Source organism: Orbicella faveolata, unplaced genomic scaffold (assembly GCF_042242905.1).
Source record: "Orbicella faveolata isolate gen_17 unplaced genomic scaffold, um_ofav_v1 contig_24, whole genome shotgun sequence".
Lineage (NCBI taxonomy): Eukaryota > Metazoa > Cnidaria > Anthozoa > Scleractinia > Merulinidae > Orbicella > Orbicella faveolata.
Genome location: NW_028301552.1, coordinates 9254902 through 9276659, shown reverse-complemented (window position 1 = coordinate 9276659; position 21758 = coordinate 9254902). Strand labels below are relative to the sequence as shown.

The following is a 21758-nucleotide window of genomic DNA, read 5'->3' as shown; positions in this document are numbered from 1 at the left end:
GATAGGTTCGCAACTTCATCGCATCTAGCACCATGACCTGTATAAGAATAGAGAATTTTTTTTCGCTTTTTGTGTGGAACACCTACATAAGTTGAGCTGTTGAAATTTTAATAAGCGTTGACAACGTACCATTTGAAGTCTTACTCCGTGATTGAGACTTGTTTTCGGATCTCAAGTATGCCTTTCAAAAACACAATATACAGACGGAATGGTCAAATTCTTTTTTTGGATGACGAATTCATGCCTGGTGGGAGAAAAAGATCAAATTGATACTGACTAGGAACTGGCCCATAAACCTTACTCGATCTTTTATTGAGCATGGTGACACTCAACCTTCCCCAAGCTCCGACTTTTTTATATCTCTTGCTGCAGTTTTTAAAAGTGAAAGATGCTGAGTGACCTAAGAAGGCAAAAATATCTGGGATTCACCGCACTTGTTGGGAATTAATACATAGCGCATGGAAGATCAAAATGTTTCTTTGACAAGCTTCCATAATTTCTAAAAGCGGTATGGGTTACATATCAGTAGCAACTAGAACCACTTAGCTTAAATGTCCTTCAAGTGACGATAAAAATAAACTAGGAACAAGCTGATTGGATCTGGCTGAGTGCGAGTGAGAAAATATCAGAAATTACTGTCTTTTTGCCAATAAAAAGAACCAGACGGCACTCTATCAATTCAGACGAAGGATTCAGTGGAGAGACACGAAATCACTTTTACGACGAATCCACAAAAATGCATTTGTTGTTATTCTTACCTTGTTTTAGCGTAAATTTGCTCGCGTTGATGGCCCAGGGCAGCCACATGATACCAAACCACACACCTACAAACTTCTGCAATACGATGATTTCAGCCATTAAGACGTTGGAAACGAAGCTGGAAAACCTTATTCCATTGCTAAACAATACTTGCACCCCAACTCCTCAGCCGACACCACCAGGTAAACTAGACTGATTCCAATAAGGTTTCCTTTTTAAACTAACCTTCTCAGATTAACATCTAACCTTGGTTTGATCGATCTCGTTTCCAATAGGTCCTGTCTCTTCTTGTAAAGACCAGTATGACACATACCCGTAAGTCATCAGCAAAAATGTCTTTCATTAAGTAAAAGATACACTTTACCATGTACTGCAGTCGTTTTATTATTATAGTTAGCTTGGAAAACGTACACGAGTTTAGGAAGCAAAGAAGCCCTTGTACTTTTCAGTATAAAGGAAAGGGGCAGGGAAGTTTAAACGTTGCGACTTCACATTTAAGGCATTTTAACGCGAGTGCGCTGCACGTATTGGCTGAATTGTTGGTGGTAAAATACTGGACCGATGCGAAAGTAGATTATGATGTGGGATATATTTCCGTTTGTCTTGTTCTATTGATGCCGGTGTAAGAGAAGACACCAAGTGTGTAGTGGTCAAAGAGCCGACGACACGTATCATTAATTTATTTTAATCACAACGAAGTGAAGCGATGCGAAGAGAAGTAAAGAGGTTGCAAATATAAGACAAATAGAAATAACATGATAAAGTTAGACGCTTATAGAAACGTTGTATGACTCAGGTACACGAAGCCTTGAAGAAAGCGCTCAAGACGTAATATACCAAGACCGAAAGACAGTGTTTAACCACATTTCCAAACACCGAGAAGAGAGTTGAAAATACGACGCGTAGTGGAGTATTTTGGACGAAATTCGTGGTTTTTGTTTCGTTTCTTCAGAAATCAAACGGTATTGTTTTCAGTTCAGGGGTGAACTATTTACATAGTGGAGGCTATATCCAATCAGAGTAAAGTTTGTAATTGTTAATATAAATACAGCGGCAAAATCTCCGCCAAAATTCGGTGTATCGGAACAAAATGTGTCATTTTCAACATTTCAACTGTTGCCTTGTACGAAAACGGGGAATTACGATTGAAACTCTCGTTTCTCTTTATTATATTAGACAAGAAAACTACGAACTGGACTTCTAATCGGATAGTGTTAGTGAAAAGGAAATATATTTTCGAGGTAGGGACACCGCCACACCACGCGATTTACCCACCAATATACGATATTTTAAGCCGATGGAAGCAGTTAGTTTTGTTTAGTTCAACGAAGAAATGGTACTGTTTTCCGTTTCAGTGTGATTTATTGACATAGTGAATATGAATGTTATCAGGGTAATGCTTGTAATTTACAAAGCAAACATCCATGTTCAACAAAATAAACTTGTTGAAACTAAATTTAATTTCGTGTCACGGAAACAAAAGGAAGTTAAAATGTCATACAGGTAAAAATAGTTGGCGACCTAAATGGTTCTAAATCAGACTGAAACGGCGGTATTCTAGAGAAACGAGGATATCTGTTGCCTTGGTTGATTTAAATGTGATTAAGATCACAACTACGGCGACATCAGTAATTTTGGTCAATCAGAACACTTGTCAGCAATAACAATCCTTCCTCTTTTCTGTGGCTGTTTACGAGAGAAGAACATGCATGCACTTGGAGCGCTCGGACAATACTACAGGTACGATATATTGTGGAAGATAACTAATTCATCATATTGTATTTTAATCAACGTTGCTATATATTGCGATATTTTCCAGATTTAGTTGAATTTGTCAAATTTTCCGCCACAATTCGAGTAGCCTAACTTCTGAGATCGCGCTTTTTAAGGTAAGAAAGTTTGTATTTTGACTCATTGCCGCATTTCAAGAGTTGGTTTCCATGAAAACACCGATAGCATTTGTATTTTAGCTTCATAATATTCAAGCAAAAGTGGAGGAATTATTGGACAACTCTCGCCACACATAAGACGTCCTTTTTGAAAAGGAAAATATACTGCTTCACTGACAAGAAAACGTAGAATAGGGGTGGCGAATGGTACCCTGAAAATCGTGGATCTCGGAAATTCTTGATCCGATCTCGGAATCTCGGAAGCTTTCGTAACGAGTCACGAAGTCTCGTTTTTCATGTGTTTCTTTCGGTCTCGGGTCTCGAATTTTTTTCGCAAGGTCTCGGAGTCTCGGATTTGCTTTTTTAGCAGAGGTTCTCCAGCAAAAGTTATCGCGTTGAGCGAGCAGAGTCTGTTGCTGCGTAGCGTTTACGCAAACGGCAGCAAGTACGGAACTTTTACTTCTCCTATTATATTCACTCAGCCCGCGCGCATGCTCATTTGATCAGGTTTCCGCTGACAATAACCATGCGCACGCTTTGATGCTGAAATCGCACGAAAACATAGTCGGTGGACTGTATTTTTAGTCGGTTAAGTCAAAGAATTCAAGTAACTCGATTTAGATTTTATAAGTAATTAGCCTAAGGACGTGCGATTGTAGTCTGGAATATACCGGCTGTCTTAGACGATGTATTCTAAGCTATGGTAGAATACCGTTTCGCAAAAGAAACACAATATTTTACTATAGTGGTCTTTGCAGTAAAGGAGCACTACGTCAACTGGAGAACTGCTAGAGGTCGTAGAAAATACAAATGTAGATATAACCTCTAAATAAGACGTCTTAAAGAAAACGACTAACTGCATGCTTACTTTAATTTTGCTTTACTTTTACATTATGTAGTGTTCTTACCATGTGTTTGGTAATCCAACGTTTTGTTCTCCTCGTCCTCTGTGGTAAGTTACTTCACATTCGTGAGTCGTGCGCCGCGTCGCCTTCTAGAGCAAGCTAAACACTTTACTTTCACAGCAGTTGACCTGCACCTCTTTAGAACCTCTATTTTGATTCGTTCCTGTTAATCTGCACCTCTTTTGTTCTTTGAGCTTCTTTGGGCTAGGGTTATTGTTTGTGTTGTTAACCTATTGTTAATTTTTTATTGTTTCGTTTGGCCAATTATAAAAAACCTTGTAATCGGTGCAGGTCGCCCCTTTCACAGTGCCTTTGTCTACCCGAGTATAAATGGGTACCTGCCAACTGTCAGGGAACTTTAAAAAATGCTCAGTAGGGGTTAACCCTTTGAATACCAAACTTTCGCCAAAAATACCGTTTTTTACCGTTTAGTTAGGTTTTTTGGCTGCCATGACGCTAAATAAGCCTAAGTTTTTGCTAAGATAGCTTTTTTTTTTACCAAAAGGAGAGATTTTTCGAGGATTCCGTGCAAAATTGAGCAATATTTCAATTCCGGGCATGCGCATAAGCCAAAATTTGGACTTCTTTTGGTGCCATTACCCGTTCTCAATTTTGTTTGTTGCCCCTTTCCTTTGTTTTTTCTCGGCCCTTTTAGTCTGGCTTCCTTTTGCGTTGCATGTTCTCTCTGGCTGCCGTGGAAATTTGAATGTTAATTACGGGCGAACCCTAGAAATGGACCTTGATCAATCATAGGCATAGTGGGCCATTTTACCACCCTTTTTGCACCAAACCTGATAACGTTGTTTTTCGATTTGCGACGTCGGAATGTCGTCGATATCTAAACCTGACAACTGTACGGACAGGCCTAGCCTAGCACTACTATCTGCCTATCAAGAATATCTGATGACATTGAAATTGATGACGTCACAAATGGCACAAATAAAATGACCATCAATTACGCGTATATGCGCGATTGGAGCTCAAAGGGTTAACATGCGTCGAACTCCTCGTCCTTGGATGTTAAGCCACTTGACACGTGAAGACTTTACTTTTATACCACATTTTACTGGCGATATCTGTGTGGAAGCCTCAGTCAGTGATCGCCCTCTGGAAGTACTGGCACTATTTTTGTCTCTGACTGCCGTTTCTATGGAGGGTTCTTTCCTAGGAATTGGGCTCAATTCCATCACAGACTGAAGGTAAATAGCTTCATCAATTTCCAGATGAAAATCATCATCAACATAACTGATAGAGCCCTCGGCTCTTAGCTTACTTGCAACTTGATCCAACTTAACCATGCCAGTGAACTCATAGTGAAACAGCAAACAGTCCTCTGAATCTGGAGAGTGGTGGCCTCCCACTGGAGAGTATATGTGCATTTTTGCTGCATCACAGGGTTGGGATGGTCTCCAACCTGGCACCAGCTGGTCAAACTTGTTCCAGTATCGAGCCTAGGTTTTTATCCATTTCGCGGTCGAAATTATCGTTTTACTAGGTTACTCACACAGGTGGCCTGTGCAAGAAAATAATTTGCCGGCGAATTTGTTCACGCCATGACAGCCGGTCACTATGATGCTTCATTAGTCTTTCATTGCGCGGTTAAAATACAAGCCAATACAGTTTTAGAGTAAAAGCCTTACGAAGACACAAGCAAATGCATATGTAGATCCCCTTACATCGATGCGTACGAGTAGCAAGAGCTATTCAAGATACATCTTTTATAGGCAATGTCTGGTGATACGAGAATAATAATGAATAATCATGTATGAATAATTACAAAGTTAACAATTTACTTACATTTGCGTTTTCGCCGTTTCTTGTCCTCCACCCTCTCCTCGTCCATAACGCGTTATATCAACCAGTACGGAAGGTCAAAAAATATTTAGCAGCTGAAGTTAGATCGCGTAGTAAGCTCGAGAGACTAACGGATGATCGTCGATGAGAAGCTATGAGATGTTTGAAGCTAGCTGACCGGAAGTTGATGACAGCGCGTGACCTCGAAAGTAGCTTAAAGTCGGGTCGTGATAGGCCGTAAAAAGGTCGAAATGTTAATGCATAACTAAATAGTTAGCGTTTATCTGTGACTGCTATTTTGGTAGTTCAAATAAACTACAAGTTATTGATTGTATAATAGTTTTGACCACTTCCCTGAATGAGATCCAGTTTCAAGCGACCAAGAGCGCACGAATCTCACGTCTCAGGCTCGGCGTTTTGCATAATTAAGGTCCCGGGCTCGGTTTTCTCTGCACTGAGTTTCGGGCTTGGATTTTCCGAAATCGTTTAAGTCTCGGTCTCGAATTTTTAAACAACGGTCTCGGCGTCTCGGCAAGTCTCGGATTTTACCATTCGCCGCCCCTTAGAATGCCGCATCCATTCAAATCGAGCGGTGCCTGACACAGTAATGGAAAAATTATGCGTCAAATGCTTTTGCCTCCTATACTTTGAATTTATGAAAACTTTTGGCGGCCCGCTTCCCAAAGCACTTTACCGGCTACTTAAGACCAAAATCTGCGATTTTTCTACCCTATTTATGACCTGACTCCTTAATTAGTACCCAGTTTCAGTCCTGCCCTAGTTCCCTTGTTCAGAATGATGTTAAAGGTATTGTGAATGGCTTTATTTGTTGGTCTTATCGACAATGACGAAAGAAATAGCTTCTCCTAAAAAGCATACCTTATTCAAGACAACATATCCAGTTTGAGAACAAAATGACCAAAATCGATACTGTATTTCTAACCTAAATGTCTTAAAAAAACCATACGCTTTGAGGCTGGGACATACCTATATAGCCGATATATAAGGGGTATCCCCTTCCCTAGGACAGAGTGAAAGGAAAGTATCACAAGTAAATACATTTCGAAGTGTGTTGACTGTAATAACCGATACATGTGTGGACAACTTAACTTAATTAGCTCTTTCTCTTTTAAAACATGTTCAGTACTATTCCGCGCCTGAACGAAAATCCCCAGGCTCTGGTAACTGAGCGGATCAGTGTGGTGCAAAGGGGCGCATTAGCACAATTTCCCCTCATCCCGGCACTTCGCATACACAGGATGTCAAGATATCGAAACTCCAATCTTTCTGAGACTTTGAATATCTTTCCGGAAACGAAACACTATTTTCCTCTGAGAAATAGCGTCTTGTTGGAACTTATGTCAAACACGGACGTCTTGATGGTTTTGATATATCTTCTGAATCGTAACTAAAACTAAGGAGAAAACGGAGAAATATAGTCGTAAAACTCCAAACTAATCACGATCAGATATCTAAACACCGTCACAATAATGATTTCCTTTGTTTAAGCCTGATGAATTATTAATGAGTTTGAGAAGGTTAACTTTAAAGCCTGGTCACGGGGAGCACACGCTCTTGTTGAGTAGGGAGAGAGTTATAAAGGAATGAAAAGAACGAAATAGTCAACCTTTGTCTCCTGTTGTCATTTCTTATACGACAACCGCTACCTACTGGTCCTACGTAACATTGTCGCGCTAAACTCGTACCTAGGCCTTTTCGCGCTCTGCAAAATTTTTTTAGTTTACATATAACATTGACAAGGGAGGCAACTCTTTGCCCAAACGTTTTGAACACAATCCGAATATTCGCTCGAATCTCTAAATTTCGTTGCTTCCACAAAACCAATCAAACACAAAACGAAGTCGAAAGATTTTACTACAACTTGGCCGAATTTGTTTTCCAATAGTTCCACGACAGTCGGAGTGTCACGTAAGACTTGCGGTTGTCGTAGCGGTTGTCGTGTTAGAGACAACGGTAGACAAAAGTAAATTGTATATTCTTTTTATTCCTTATAACTGTCTTGCTACTCAACAAGGTCGTGTGCTCCCTGTGGCCTGGTTTTCACTAGAGACGAACGCACGAATGCAAGTAACGGGGATGGCCCAAGTGACAACGAAATTTGACGCAAACACAAGCACGAGCAAAATCATCCGAACATTTCCGAGCTGTTTAGGCGCGAGGTAATCTGGATCCAGTGTTTTCACTGGCCAAACATATCCACGTGTCGTAAATAACCTTGTGCTTGTGTTATGCCTGAGCGGTATTTCGTTTTCACTTGTTGCGGCGCAAACGCGAACATTAGCGCAAGCACAACTGAAAAAGGACAAATTTTGAACCGGCTTCTGTTTGTGCTTTTGCCTATGTTTATGCCTAAGTCTAGCCCGTTTTCACGGTGAAATAAGAATTGCTGTGCTTGCACTTGTGCTAGCGTCGCTAGTGAAAATCAGGCTTAACGATGCAGAACGCACGATGCGAAAGAAATAAAAGGGCATGACAAGATGAGGCAACATCAGCGAAGAGTGAGAGATTTCAGTGACTAGCCTCCTCTCTAACCCTTTTTCCCTCACAGTTCTTCAAAGAGTCAAGTGTATCCACTAATGTTTGGTTCTCAAACAATTCCTGTTTACTGTCACATGGGAAACTTTGGATGTGGAGATGGAGGATGGACGCTGGCCATGAAGATTGACGGAACGAAGGTACAAATCTCTTTACCGTTACTGAAAATTGTTATTATTGAGGACATTTCAGTGAGATGGAAACCAAAGTTTTGCTTTTAATTTTCAGAGAACTTTCCATTACAATTCTCGCTTTTGGAGCGACAGAAATATCTATAATCTTGCAGGAGGCAAGACTGGGTTTGACTTACAAGAGACCAAGTTACTGACCTACTGGAACACACCCTTCTCCAAGATCTGTCTTGGTATGAAGATCGGCCATCAGATCAACTTCATTGTCATTAACAAGCAGGCCAACTCTCTGTACTCACTGATCGCTGACTGGCAATACCGCGCTACCTCACTAGGTCGTAACACGTGGAAGACGCTGATTGGTTCACAGGCTTCCTTACAGCTCAACTGTAATAAGGAAGGCTTCAATGCTGTAGGTACTAAGGGTAGATTTGCTAAAGCAAGAATCGGTATCGTTGCTAATCAGCAAAATAACTGCAAAAGCTGTGACTCCAGAATCGGCTTTGGCACCGGAGGGAAACACGATGACTCCAACACTTGTGGAAACCAAGCGACGCACTCACCAGATAACGGAAACAAACACATCAAAGCGATGGGCTACATCTTGGTGCAATGACAAAACCTGTGTGATGCTGTTTAGTCAAAAAAGTCCTTAACATCTCAATAGATTAGCATTGACACGCTTTGATTTGTATATGTAATCGCAAGTGCCCGAGTGCAATTAAGGATTAATTTCACGTGTATTTTAAACGTTTTTACAAAATTGCCCGAGTCAGAAGCGACGAGGGCAATTTTGAAAACTTTAGAAATAAAAGTGAAATTAATCCTTAATTGCCCGATGGCACTTGCGATTACTTGTTTATCACATAAAGGGCAAAATTCTGTTCAAAGGAAAACTTTCAAGGTCTTGCCGTCGAGTAAACAGGTTTGTCGGTTGTCAATAAAGAACAGGCTAGCAGTAGAGCGAGGAAAGCCTACTACAGTAGTAAGCAAAACACAGCAAGTTTAATTCACTCAAAGCAATTTCTTAACAAATAAAGCTTTAAGAAATCTAATTTTATTCACCTGTTTAACGTTTGCGAAGCTTGCAACGGCGTGAAACTACTTAATCGATCGATGAAAGACGTAAACAAGCGTCCAAACAGTTAATAACTTCTTGAATCCAAAACTCTCCTTTCCACCGCGAAAACTTAACGTACTAGCAAAATTTACGCTGTTTTTTACGCCGGTAAGGTGACCTTTGATACTAATGAGGCGACCCGAAGCAAAAAGAAGAAATTAACTTTCAGTTTGGCAGCCATGAGGTTCTGTGACTCTATGCTTCGTGCGACACCAGCCGACCCCACTCAAACCTTTTTCCAGGCTGCGAATCAATACATTTTTGGCTGGAAAAATCATTTTGCTTTTCCACCAAAAGACTGCGCTTTGCTGCATGTCGATTTTCGTTCACGTTAAAATGAAATAACCGCGTTTAGATCAAACTCAGAAGCGATGCGTTTCTGAAATTCCTTTTCAAAATCCGTTTGAAGCGTGAAACCAACTTAATGCAGGCGTGCTCAGTCTATCAGCATGGAGTTAATATACCCTCTTGATTACCAAAAGTGCCCTCGTGATTAGGAAAAAATGCCCTCTGTCTCAGCCAATCAGTATTCAGTAATTTTGCCCTTATGTGACAAGAGAGAATGAGTGTACTGTAGAACAAATAAACAGTAAAAATAAAAATGTCGACTGATATCGCGGTGTTCTACATCAAATAAATTCTGCACACATAGAGGAAGGAACAATCTCCGCCATGCTCCTGGTTACGTTCCGTCCCCAAAAGTCAGAGATAACTCTTAGAATGAAAATATACATTATATATTAACAGTCTTTTTTAGAAGTCAATAATCTGTGAGAAAAAAAAAAGAAAAAACAAGAAAAGAAAAATCCTGTTGTTTTGCACTTGAATCAGGCCACAACAGCTGGGAATTAAGAGGATTTATTTTTACACTCCCTCTGTCTAGAAGTATATAGTCTAACTGAAAGAGACAAATTACAATTACTTTGAGGCTCTGTGCCGTAATTGTCGTAATTGTCCTTGATCTAATACAAACTGAAAATATGTTATAATTCTACTTACAATTCTTGTAATCCTCTCCCGTCCGTAAACCTTGCGTTTAGGTTATGATTCTTTCTCTGTACGAATTTAGCGTCTCTTAACGAAATAGCGTCCCCTCTGCGAGATTCGAACTGCGTGATCCCTTTTATAGTAGTATGTCCCTAGGGACCTTACATACTCACGCAAGGATTTAAGATAACTTTGTTTTCGTACAAAACACCTGTGACCTCAAATATTGAAAAATGTTTCAGTTTCAGGTCGATTTATTTTGAAATTGTTAATCACGATATGTTGCTATCTCTTATTACACTTCCCAAAATGAGGCAAAATAGAAATAACTACATGTACAGAATGTAACTGAAACTAAGCTTCAGGAAATTGCAATGAGGCTGAAATGCAGCAGGCTGAAAAAACCCAAGCACTGTTTCAAATATCACTAGAAACTTGAAAAAGCCAAGCTGTAAACAGGCTCCTGGTGAGAATGAACAACAGCATCAAGTTCGCGACAAATTGTTTTGCGTTAGGTGTAAGCGACGACTGAATTTCTTCATCGAAATTTTTAAAAACATAACAAACTGCAAAAAGAGCTTGGAGCAGAGAACCTCGTGTAGATCCGTTCACTGATTCTCTGTCGAAATTGTTACCTCCGTGGAGAATGCCAATGAGTAACCCCGGATTATTTCGTTAAACGACGAAAAGTACCAACAGAACCATTTCTGGGAGCATACAGATAAGGCGAAAACAGCAACTGATTTTGTGCAAAAAGAACTTTGAGCAGAGAACCTTGCGAAAAATGCATTGTCTATCCATAACCTAAGCAACTCGTTGTTTGAAAATGCGCGAAAGAATAGCCACGCGACGTAACAACATTGCGTTTATCAACTTTTTTCGGAGTGGATTCTACCTGACCTTCTTATCAGTAATACAACGGAACAAAGACTGCAGTTTTTACAGACTGTAAGTTTTTATACTCTTTAGAAAAGGAAACGAAATTAGAAAGAGTTTGTCTCTATCCGCTTTAAAATGGCAAGAAAAGTCACTGTCAGTAAATTCAAACGAGTGTTACATTTGTGAGAGTTGTTTGGTTGTTTTAATTTTAGCTCGGCTCTGTAATGGCGCGTGGTCTTATGTTTCTCTCGACCTACAATTTTCACTAAAAACTGAGTGAATTTCATTCGAGTCCACCACCTCTTTGATCGTATCGTTGGTGTATTTAAGACAATTTCTTTGGAATACACTTAACGAATTCCCTCTCTTTCTGCTGGTTAATTTATGATCGGAGTATAAAACCCTGATTTTAAAAGATTCGCACCGCTGACAGAAATTATTTTTGTAGTGCAACTCCAAACTTAACACAAAATTTCACACCGGAAAAACAATTTTGTAGAACTTAAGCGGGGAACTAAATGCAATAAATATTAATTTGTAAGAAATGTATCTGTTCTTTTATACATACTTTTGTGTCTAGTATATTAAATTTGTTAATATGAGATGTGAATTTCAAATACATCGCGTGGTTTGTGAAAGCATTATCATACTTTCTACTGCTAAAAAGCCTTGATATGTAAATACATTTAAGCACCAGAGCACTATTTCCGTGTTTACATAGCCTCATCTAAGCATGAGGGAGGTTCGGAGAATTCGAGACAGTTATGCAAACCCGAGACGTAGTGGCTGTCGAGAATTCTCCTAACCCCCAAAGTGTTTAGATGAGGCTATGTAAACAAGGAAAAAGTGCTCTCTTGCTTTTATGAAATAATCTCAAGAATAGGCGCGAACCTAAAACATCACAACCATGTTCACATACTCTCATCTTAACACACCTATCGACCAATGAGAGCGCGCGCAGTAGCTCAGCTGTTGTTTAATATGGCCGGGTTTTCCAAAGCCTGATTCAGCTAACCTTTTAGCGCGAATTTTGATTTCAAAATAACTTTATACACTTTTTACTGAGGTTTTATAGTTGCTTTATTCTATTCTCCAGTTCTGAAGTACAGCGATCCCAGACCCCAAAAAACTTTACAGTAATACGTTTATGCAACAGAAATCAAAATAAAAAGAGTGTTGTAAAACAAACAAAAAAGTTGGTGGTGGGAATAAATGTTTCTGACTTATTTTATTGTGTTTTATATCAGGTTTTTACTGAATATTAGTCATCTGCAATTAACAATTAGCTGGACTGCACACAGAAGTATCGATAGCAACGCCGCGAATGAACAGTTCAAGTCCGACCAGTTTTTCTAATTACCTGTGATTAAGAATTAAAATTTCCGCACATCTTGGACGAATTATTCTGAAACCTTTCTTTACAATATAACGCTGAAGATTTTTAGCAAATTATAACAACCAGTTTGTCAGTAAACTGCATCCATTTTAAGGAATTAATGATTAAATGTACTCAAATTTGAATGATTCAGAATATTTCAATATGGCTGAGACATAGCAACGGCAAAAAAGGCAAGAATATTTCTGTGAGTCTCTTTCCGAGGAAAAAAATGGCTTAAAACAAATAGATTTAACTTTTACGGCATTTGTGCCTTGAGAAAATTATTTCCGTGTTTCTTGAGTGAATGGATTGTGCTGAGTACAAATGACTATAGGTTGAACTAGAAAATTAAAAATACACTCTCTATTTTTTATGAGGATATTGCTTTTCAGACTGACGCTGAATACTCTTATTTTCTGCCGATTGCAAGCTAAAAATAATCTTGTGAATATTCTAAAATTACTGCGTATGACATTTTTGTTTTCGAAGGTATTTGGTGTCTGGATGCATGTATGGTAGAAGAGTAATTTTAGAGCCAGCCTGCAGGCATCAGAGCATCGAACATACGGCTAGTCCTGTTGAAGTTGCTTTACGGCTAGTTTTGTCGTTTAGAGAAGGAACGATTTTATACGGTTTAATTAAAAACACTGATAGAATTGTGTTGTTTTAACAAATTTCCAACGCAAAAAATTTTGTTCTTTTCAAAATCTCAGCCTCGGTTTAATTCTTAAACTATTCTTAAAAATTCGCAAGTTTCAGCCTCGATATTCTTATAAAACATATTGTTATGAAAAAAATAAACAGTTTAACTTAGTACAAAAAAGATTGTTACTAGTTCTGAAGTACAGCGATCCCAGACCCCAAAAAACTTTACAGTAATACGTTTATGCAACAGAAATCAATCGACCACTGTTACTCAGCACTTATTGTGCCATTGTCTTTACTAACATATCTTTGGCGACGACGTCCGCTGCTACTTGTAATTGATGGCATAATTGCAGCAACCTGAAATATAATCCATGCATGTTAAACAATTCTCTGTTTTCTCAATAATTGATCACTTGTCTCTTTTGTTTTGACCGTAATGTGTTAATGTACATAAGTGTCAAAACTGAAACATCTCATCAGAGATAAAACGGAGGTATGGTGTCTGTGTACCGAGAAATTCTCATATCGTGCATCGACGGCAGTTGCAGCAGCAGATATATCATGTAGAAGGAAGGCTGTTGAAGATGCCGGTATGTGTGATTCTTGCTTCGCTCCGATCGTGTAATGTAGTTATGCAAAAGCAATTAAGCTTAAGTTTCGTCCTTCAAGCAAAAACCGGTCTGTGTTTCATGACATGCGGAGTAGGAAAGCAATATGGCGACTGTTGAGTATAATAGTGTGTGCGGTGGTTCTTACTTCTCTTCAGCAAAGTTATGTAGAAGGTGGAGAACGAAGTCTATGATCTTGAATTTGAACAGGGGAGTGAAACGAAAATCAGCGTTTAAGAGGTAATGCACTGCCATCTGCATTATAAACCGCTCCATTCTGTTTGCTCGAATGGTATTTGAAAGGTATGAATGATCTTAACGCAAAATATGCTCCTTATCATTGTCAGCCGCATTGGTGGGAAGTTGGAGCGCAGTCAGCTGGGAATGAACACGTCGCTTGCGCTCAGCAATTTTATTCGGCAAATAAAATGCGACGTTTAAATCAAATCAGCCGAACTTATTCATTCGAGTCGACTAAAATTAGTATTTGATTCGGCGCATGTAAAATGCGGCGTTTAATCCGTGCCTAAGGAGAATTAATTTTTCCAGTTTGGGACAAAAGGAGGTTAACATGAGTGGCGTTCACGTTATTTTTGTCAGAAACCTTTGCATAAAAGCTAATGTTAATTACCATTTACACAACAACATTGCCTCGCTTGTGTTCATTAAGCACCAACTTTTTCATGTTAGTGCATCAATGCTTCTATCAGAAAGTCACTTTTCTCACTTTCTGTAATAAAAGTGGGATTCCCTTTCGAGACTTTTACCTGGTTAAGTTTGCTTCGATTCAAGATTATCCGTGTGAAAAAAGTACAAATTGAGCACAAGCCAAATCACCACTTTTGATTAAAACCTGTCTATATCTTGATCAAATGTATTCAAAAACCTCGCTCAGTGGAGAATCGAGAGATAGCACCCCTTCCTTATCCACTTCACCCAACCCTCGCTAATTTTTAACTTCTTCTCTAATTTCGCCACTGATTTGATGGATCTACCGCTTGCTATCGCGATTTTATAGCATTAAAATGATCGATCGGACTGTGTAAATAAAATAAACACAGACAGTTTACTTTTATCGCCTACAAATAAAGCCTTGTGAATAATACAACCTCACATTTTGTGGTCTTTTGATTCATACGAAACCAACAATAAATCATACCAAATTACGGGCCTATTATCCTTTCAGTTTTAAAACTTTTTTATTCCCCTGAAAAGAGAGAAAAACAAATCTGTTCAAAGAGGCTACCTCTGCGTGAATTAGTCACTAGAAGTTCAAAACAAACCAAGAAACTGCTTTGATTGGTCGATATGGCTGCAAGCAAGAAAATATTCGCGTACTGTTGACAATAACACCTTTAGCATAAGGTGGCACAGTCATCAGAAGTTGTAATATACAGAACTCAGTCAGACCGACAACGTACGTTTTCAGTGATCTATCACGAACTCCCAAAATGCGCGTGTTATTTGCAGCTTGTTTGAGCACCAACCTGCTCGTACTCATGGCCGTTATATCATCCGCCGGCGAAGGGCGCCAAATCTTTGTCTCTTGGTAAGGGCATCAAAACACCAAAGCATCAGGCAAAACTCTACGCCGACAAAATGATGGTGTGTAACCTGATTCAGGATTCGCATGTTAACGAAGCTATTACCAAGTTGGAAGCGAAACTTGAAACTCTGATTGCGTTAGTCAACAAAACCAGTGACAAAACTCATATTCCACAACGACCGCAACCAACACCAGGTGACTCGATCGTTAAATTGTTTTGATAATTTTTAACAGACTCGGAGCCCTGTGTATTTTTTACCTAGCCAGCGCTTTTTAAACCGGTTAACATCTGACAGAAGTTTAATCCTTTTTTACAGCCGCTCCCGTGTTTTCTTGTAAGGAACAGTATGACAAACACAAGTAAGTTCACTGTTAGTAAATTACGTCTTAATAATTTACAATCGTTTAGTCCCTACAGCACTTTTCATGATGCAGCCCTTGGAAAGCGTTTGGTCGAAGAGAGCAAAGCTCTAGGCGGATCCGCATACTTCATTTTATAAACTCTCCTGGGCACAGGAAGAGAGAAAATTTTTACAAGCGATTCAGTCGACGAAGAAATCAATAACAGAAATCAGTCCTAGCGGTTTATTCCTCTTGCTTTTTAATACTGTTTTAACTCAGCCCTTAATGTTTGTCCAATGATACTATACTCTAGTACGTACAACACAGAGAATTTGTTTGGAGTTCTTCTCTTTCAGTTGCAACCTATGCACTGCACTGTTGTTTTGAACAGCAGCAAACGAAACTACTCACCAGCCAGAGTGTTACTGTAAATGCTGGAGCTCGAGTAGAAGTACATGGCGAACTGAGCGAGAAAGTCCTCTGATCGTGCGTTAATGATTTAAGGATTGGCCTCAACTTCCAACATTCTCTTCTTTATCCCCTCTATCATCAGGTCGACAAAGAGTCAAGTGATTCCACTGATGTTTAGTTCCCAGAAGGTTCCTGTGTACTGTCACATGGGAAACTTTGGATGTGGAGATGGAGGATGGACGCTGGCCATGAAGATCGATGGCAACAAGGTACAAATCACTTCACAACATGGTTTTAAATTACAAGCACTGTGGAAATTTATCGAATTTAAATCTTATGTTTTATCTTTTATTTCAGAAAACATTTCATTACAATTCTCACTTTTGGAGCGACAGAAATGGCTATAATCTTGCAGGAGGAAGGACTGGGTTTGATTTCCAAGAAACCAAGTTACCGACCTACTGGAACACACCCTTCTCCAAGGTCTGCCTCGGTATGAAGATCGGCCATCAGATCAACTTCATTGTCATCAACAAGCAGGCCAACTCTCTGTACTCACTGATCGCTGACGGCAAATACCGCGCCACCTCACTGGGCCGTAATACGTGGAAGACGTTGGTTGGTTCACAGGCCTCCTTGCAGCTTAACTGTAACAAGGAAGGCTTCAATGCTGTGGTTTTGACCACAACTTCTAAAACAAGAATTGGCATCATTGGCAATGAGCAAAATGACTGCAACAGCTGTGATTCCAGAATCGGATTTGGTACAGGCGGGTATCCTGATGACCCCAACACGTGTGGAAACGGGGCAAAACACTCAGCAGATAATGGAGACAAACGCATCAAATCCATGGGATACATTTTGGTGCAGTGAGAAGAACTTTTCCTCGCCTTTAAGGCCATTCAAAGCAAAAAAAAAAGTATCTCCTGACAGAAAAGCTCTTAAGTCATCTTCACTGCTTAGTAAAGCCCTTCGATTTTTGTGAACAGATTTTAAAATAAAAAGAGTGTTGTAAAACAAACAAAAAAGTTGGTGGTGGGAATAAATGTTTCTGACTTATTTTATTGTGTTTTATATCAGGTTTTTACTGAATATTAGTCATCTGCAATTAACAATTAGCTGGACTGCACACAGAAGTATCGATAGCAACGCCGCGAATGAACAGTTCAAGTCCGACCAGTTTTTCTAATTACCTGCGATTAAGAATTAAAATTTCCGCACATCTTGGACGAATTATTCTGAAACCTTTCTTTACAATATAACGCTGAAGATTTTTAGCAAATTATAACAACCAGTTTGTCAGTAAACTGCATCCATTTTAAGGAATTAATGATTAAATGTACTCAAATTTGAATGATTCAGAATATTTCAATATGGCTGAGACATAGCAACGGCAAAAAAGGCAAGAATATTTCTGTGAGTCTCTTTCCGAGGAAAAAAATGGCTTAAAACAAATAGATTTAACTTTTACGGCATTTGTGCCTTGAGAAAATTATTTCCGTGTTTCTTGAGTGAATGGATTGTGCTGAGTACAAATGACTATAGGTTGAACTAGAAAATTAAAAATACACTCTCTATTTTTTATGAGGATATTGCTTTTCAGACTGACGCTGAATACTCTTATTTTCTGCCGATTGCAAGCTAAAAATAATCTTGTGAATATTCTAAAATTACTGCGTATGACATTTTTGTTTTCGAAGGTATTTGGTGTCTGGATGCATGTATGGTAGAAGAGTAATTTTAGAGCCAGCCTGCAGGCATCAGAGCATCGAACATACGGCTAGTCCTGTTGAAGTTGCTTTACGGCTAGTTTTGTCGTTTAGAGAAGGAACGATTTTATACGGTTTAATTAAAAACACTGATAGAATTGTGTTGTTTTAACAAATTTCCAACGCAAAAAATTTTGTTCTTTTCAAAATCTCAGCCTCGGTTTAATTCTTAAACTATTCTTAAAAATTCGCAAGTTTCAGCCTCGATATTCTTATAAAACATATTGTTATGAAAAAAATAAACAGTTTAACTTAGTACAAAAAAGATTGTTACTATGCAGGAAATTTCTTTTTCTTCCCTAACGAAATATTTACCGATGGAGGTGTATCTGTAATATCATTGATTGTTATCGGTGATCCCGAAGACAAGGACGATCAAAAATGGAAAGCTTGACTTTGACTTAATCACTGATAGATAGCAATGATCTCTCAAGCAATGCTATGGTCAGATTCTTCTGGCTACGTTCAGCAAACAAGACCGGGCCGCGTTTCTTTCGCCAGATTTCAAAATAACCGGAAGTGAGTGAATTTCCAATTAATGTTCACAATATATTTATTGCACAAATCGAGGATGAAGCCCGAGGCAGAGAGCTGACTTCCAAACAACTTAAAGCGAATTCCTCTTAGTTAGTCCAGCAAATTTAATAACTTTCCGTAGTACGCAGGTAAATTCCTAGAGATTAACATGAAATTAATTACTACAAAAATAACTAACCGAAGAGAGCAGAAAACTAAGAGGAAAATACAAAACAGGCGATATACTGAACGGCTTACCGAATGCCGGAAACGGGGTTAGGGAACCAAAAAGTTACGAGGGTAACGGACGATAAACTGACTCTAAATAAACATGAAAGAATAACACAAATATATACGGAACGAAATTTACATACGAAGGGAAAAGAAAAAAAAAGCATGCAGAATATGAGAAAATATATTAACATACGGAACGAAAAAAAGACACAAAGAAAAAAAGAAATAGCCACAACAGGGGAGGTTGCAGTCTTTGCCCAGCATGATCGTGGCTACTTTCTGTCCACTCAGCTTAAGTATCAGATAACCACCTTCATGAAAATGTACGTTAAGGTAGTACAGTTAACAGTGCCCTGTTTTCAGTCAAAGTCAATTATCTGTGAGAAAAAATATCCTTTCATTTTAATATCAAAAAATATTTCAGTTCCACGACGATTTCAGTTGTAATCGCTGTCGACGATATGTTGGCTACTCGTTGATTACACCTTCCATAAAGGATTCAAACTAGAACATTTAACCTACATGAACATGTAAAGCTAAATGAGGCTGAAATATTGTCAAAGAAGAATCACATTTCCGCTGCCTAAGGACTCAGTAAGGGCTGTTCTAGAAATGAAAAACTTGAACGAACTAAGCTTTATACAGGCTCCTAGGTTTACTTATGAGAGAACAAACATAAACAAGTCCGCAACTGACTACAATAGTTCTTACTCAAGTTGTAAGCGACAACTGAATTGAAATTTCCCTTTTTTCAAGTATCCTCTTCGGTAAGAAAAGGGGTTTGCCTTTTTGTTAGTAACACTTGTGTTACTAACAAGAAGGCAACTTGTGGAAAATGGCGGCGAAATGTGTATGAGTGCGGACGCGAAGTTTTGCTTTCGAGATGTATGTCAGATTTTGTTGTAATGCATTCAGTATACGTCTCATGAAAATCTTCACAATATCGTTTTTTTTTTCTTCAAAAGAAAACAGACTGCAGTTGTTTAGCTTTTATGCACATAGAAGAGGAAGCAAAATCAGAAACGTTTATGTGTCCTGGCAAGCGAGAAGGTTCAAAGAAAATGGATGACAATCACGCAATTTCGCCTAATGTTGTAGATGTTAAAATGGACGCGTTGAAACTGTACACTGCGGAAATAAACTAACGTTTTTAACAATCAGACATGTGGTGCAGTTGATTTTATTCCGCTTTTATTTTGACGGAATACTTGGCGCGGGCCTGCTGGCAAGCTTTAATGTCACCGAGTTTTGGACGAAAGCTTAGTTTTATTTATAATATTGACATATGGTCCAAAATGGTTTCGATCAATGTTATTGTGTTTTACATGTGTTACACTTTAGGAGGAAAAAAATCTCAGACATATTAGAGTTGGAACTAACTCCTTCTTCTCAGAGAAAAAGCGGAAAGCCACATTAACGAGGGATTAACAGACAAAAAAACAAGGCTTTATGAAATCTGATCAGTATGGCTGAAATATAGCCGGCGAAAAAGGTGTAAATGGACTATTGACCAGGCGTGAGATCAGAATGTATGGATATTGGCCATTTTTTTTTACGTATTTTGTTTATGGACCGAGACGGAGTCGAGGTCAAAAAAACACGCGAAAAAAGAACAAGGTCAATATCCATTATCTTGAGCAAACAAGCTTGGTCAATATGAGATTTATTTTTTGGAAAAAATATGCTATTTCCTTGAGATTCACAGCGGGTAATCCCGATATCTTGCCCACTCGGGTATCCAATCACAGCGCAGGATTCGGCTCATTCTATCCTGCTCACAGAGCTAGCCATATAATGAAGGCGAGTAACTCTATGTGAGTCAACCTCATAAGTCCTCAGATAGTGCGCTGACGGTTTAACCGCTTAGTTTCGGTCGCTAGACTTGAACAATTATTTATGGCTTCATATGTTTCAGACTACGTAGCTGCCATCTGAGGCTCTGACCTTGCAATGAATCGTAGATACATAGTTTTTCAAATGAGTAGAGTAAAACCGAAACCAAAGTAATCAGTCTACCCAATGACAAAGGGCACGGACAATCAAGTGAAGCATTGAAAACTCAAAGCAAACACAGGAGTCCGTCACATCAAATAAGACGATGAATAAAAGAGACAACGCGATGTTTTGTTTTCATGACGGCCATTTTGAATTTTAAGTAGTAAAATATAAGGGATCATGGATGGCTGACGCAAATCGGAAATTCTCGGGACATCCGCTGGTGCCCCGAGAACCTCCCACCAGATGAACGCGTACTAAAATTCAAAATGTTCGGCAAAGGGCTGCAGGTCAGGCCCCTCCACGACAGCGGCGTTCATTACCTCCTCCTAAAAGTGGAAAAGGGATGTACGTAAACCCTCCGCCTTTCTTCGGCAGTTGGGAAGATTATAAAAAAAAAATGATGTTCAAAGACGTTCCGCTTACCCATTTTGATTTAACGCAAACTGGTGCAAATACCTCAAAATCCCTGTCAAAGGGGTGTTTTCGCGCAACGAGGAAAACCCTTTTCTCCATTCACCGTGTATCATCAACCTGGACGATTTCGGAAGCATGGGCACACACTGGGTTTGTTGCTGGGGCGCGAAAAACGGTGAACATGAATATTTTCACTCTTTCCGACTGCCGCCGCCGAATGAGTGGGAATTAGAACTGAAAAAAATTAGGAAAGAAGACCTTTCTTCGTAATGACAACCAGCTGCAGTGGGTTTGGAGTGTAAGATGTGGATATTATCGTTTTCCTTTTCTAAATGAAAGAAACAAAGGCAAAAGTTTAAAAGACATCCTCGACATGTTTTCTGAAAACGTGCATGAAAACGAACGAATTGTAAAAAATTATTTTTCTTAATATACGAACATGGATGTCTACTGCGTGAGAGACAGGCGTGTGACACCGAATGTTGAAGGTACAGGAAAAATAGTTTTGACAAAAAACAAACAGAAAATGCTCAAAGTCAAGTGCGCTGTGTGCGGAATCACCAAAACCCGTTTTTTTTCCCCTGGAAACTGACGGGGCCCTCTCGCGCAGAAGGCTTTGGAATCTTAAGCAGCGTCGCCGACACCGGGCTCGAGCTGTTTATCTCAAAAGGTATCCCCTTTCTCGCAAAAAAAAAGGCTTCAAGGCTGGCAGATATTATGCTCCTGAGGCAATGAGAAATCCTGCGTTGCAAAAGAAAGCAATAAACTATGGCATGAAAAAAGCTCGGCCTGCCATTGAAAAAGTTGGGCGCGAGTTGCTTGACCAGCTTTCAACAAAAGTGAGGCCAAACTACCGATACAAGACTGATAGGGC

At 39.2% G+C, this 21758-nt stretch overlaps 2 protein-coding genes across 5 annotated transcripts; both read left to right on the top strand.

The window, feature by feature from the left end:
* Positions 1-667: 667 nt before the first annotated feature.
* Positions 668-9766, top strand: LOC149110282 (putative skeletal organic matrix protein 5). 2 transcript variants are annotated; one of them, XM_089291629.1, is made up of 4 exons: positions 668-941; positions 1035-1074; positions 7917-8043; positions 8132-9766. In XM_089291629.1, exons 1-4 carry the CDS (start codon positions 737-739, stop codon positions 8648-8650), a joined length of 891 nt encoding a protein of 296 aa, XP_089147755.1. In that variant the 5' UTR covers positions 668-736; the 3' UTR covers positions 8651-9766. The 2 variants fall into 2 exon arrangements, with proteins under 2 accessions (XP_089147755.1, XP_089147756.1); XM_089291630.1 differs by lacking the exon at positions 668-941 and adding an exon at positions 1556-2648 and having other exon boundaries at positions 1055-1074.
* A 3735-nt stretch (positions 9767-13501) lies between these two features.
* LOC110052550 (putative skeletal organic matrix protein 5) lies at positions 13502-17012 on the top strand. 3 transcript variants are annotated; one of them, XM_089292141.1, is made up of 5 exons: positions 13553-15195; positions 15233-15395; positions 15518-15560; positions 16096-16222; positions 16311-17012. In XM_089292141.1, exons 1-5 carry the CDS (start codon positions 15106-15108, stop codon positions 16824-16826), a joined length of 939 nt encoding a protein of 312 aa, XP_089148267.1. In that variant the 5' UTR covers positions 13553-15105; the 3' UTR covers positions 16827-17012. The 3 variants fall into 3 exon arrangements, with proteins under 3 accessions (XP_089148266.1, XP_089148267.1, XP_089148265.1); XM_089292140.1 differs by lacking the exon at positions 15233-15395 and having other exon boundaries at positions 13502-13636; XM_089292139.1 differs by having other exon boundaries at positions 13553-15395.
* The last annotated feature ends 4746 nt before the right edge of the window (positions 17013-21758 follow it).

Bases quoted from the DNA above. Each gene is read 5' to 3' on its own strand.
- LOC149110282 (XM_089291629.1), top strand. From the start codon at position 737: ATGCATTTGTTGTTATTCTTACCTTGTTTTAGCGTAAATTTGCTCGCG. The intron at 942-1,034 runs GTAAACTAGACT...CGTTTCCAATAG, and splicing joins TCCTCAGCCGACACCACCAG to GTCCTGTCTCTTCTTGTAAA. The intron at 8,044-8,131 runs GTACAAATCTCT...TTTAATTTTCAG, and splicing joins TGAAGATTGACGGAACGAAG to AGAACTTTCCATTACAATTC.
- LOC110052550 (XM_089292141.1), top strand. From the start codon at position 15,106: ATGCGCGTGTTATTTGCAGCTTGTTTGAGCACCAACCTGCTCGTACTC. The intron at 15,196-15,232 runs GTCTCTTGGTAA...CCAAAGCATCAG, and splicing joins GCGAAGGGCGCCAAATCTTT to GCAAAACTCTACGCCGACAA. The intron at 16,223-16,310 runs GTACAAATCACT...CTTTTATTTCAG, and splicing joins TGAAGATCGATGGCAACAAG to AAAACATTTCATTACAATTC.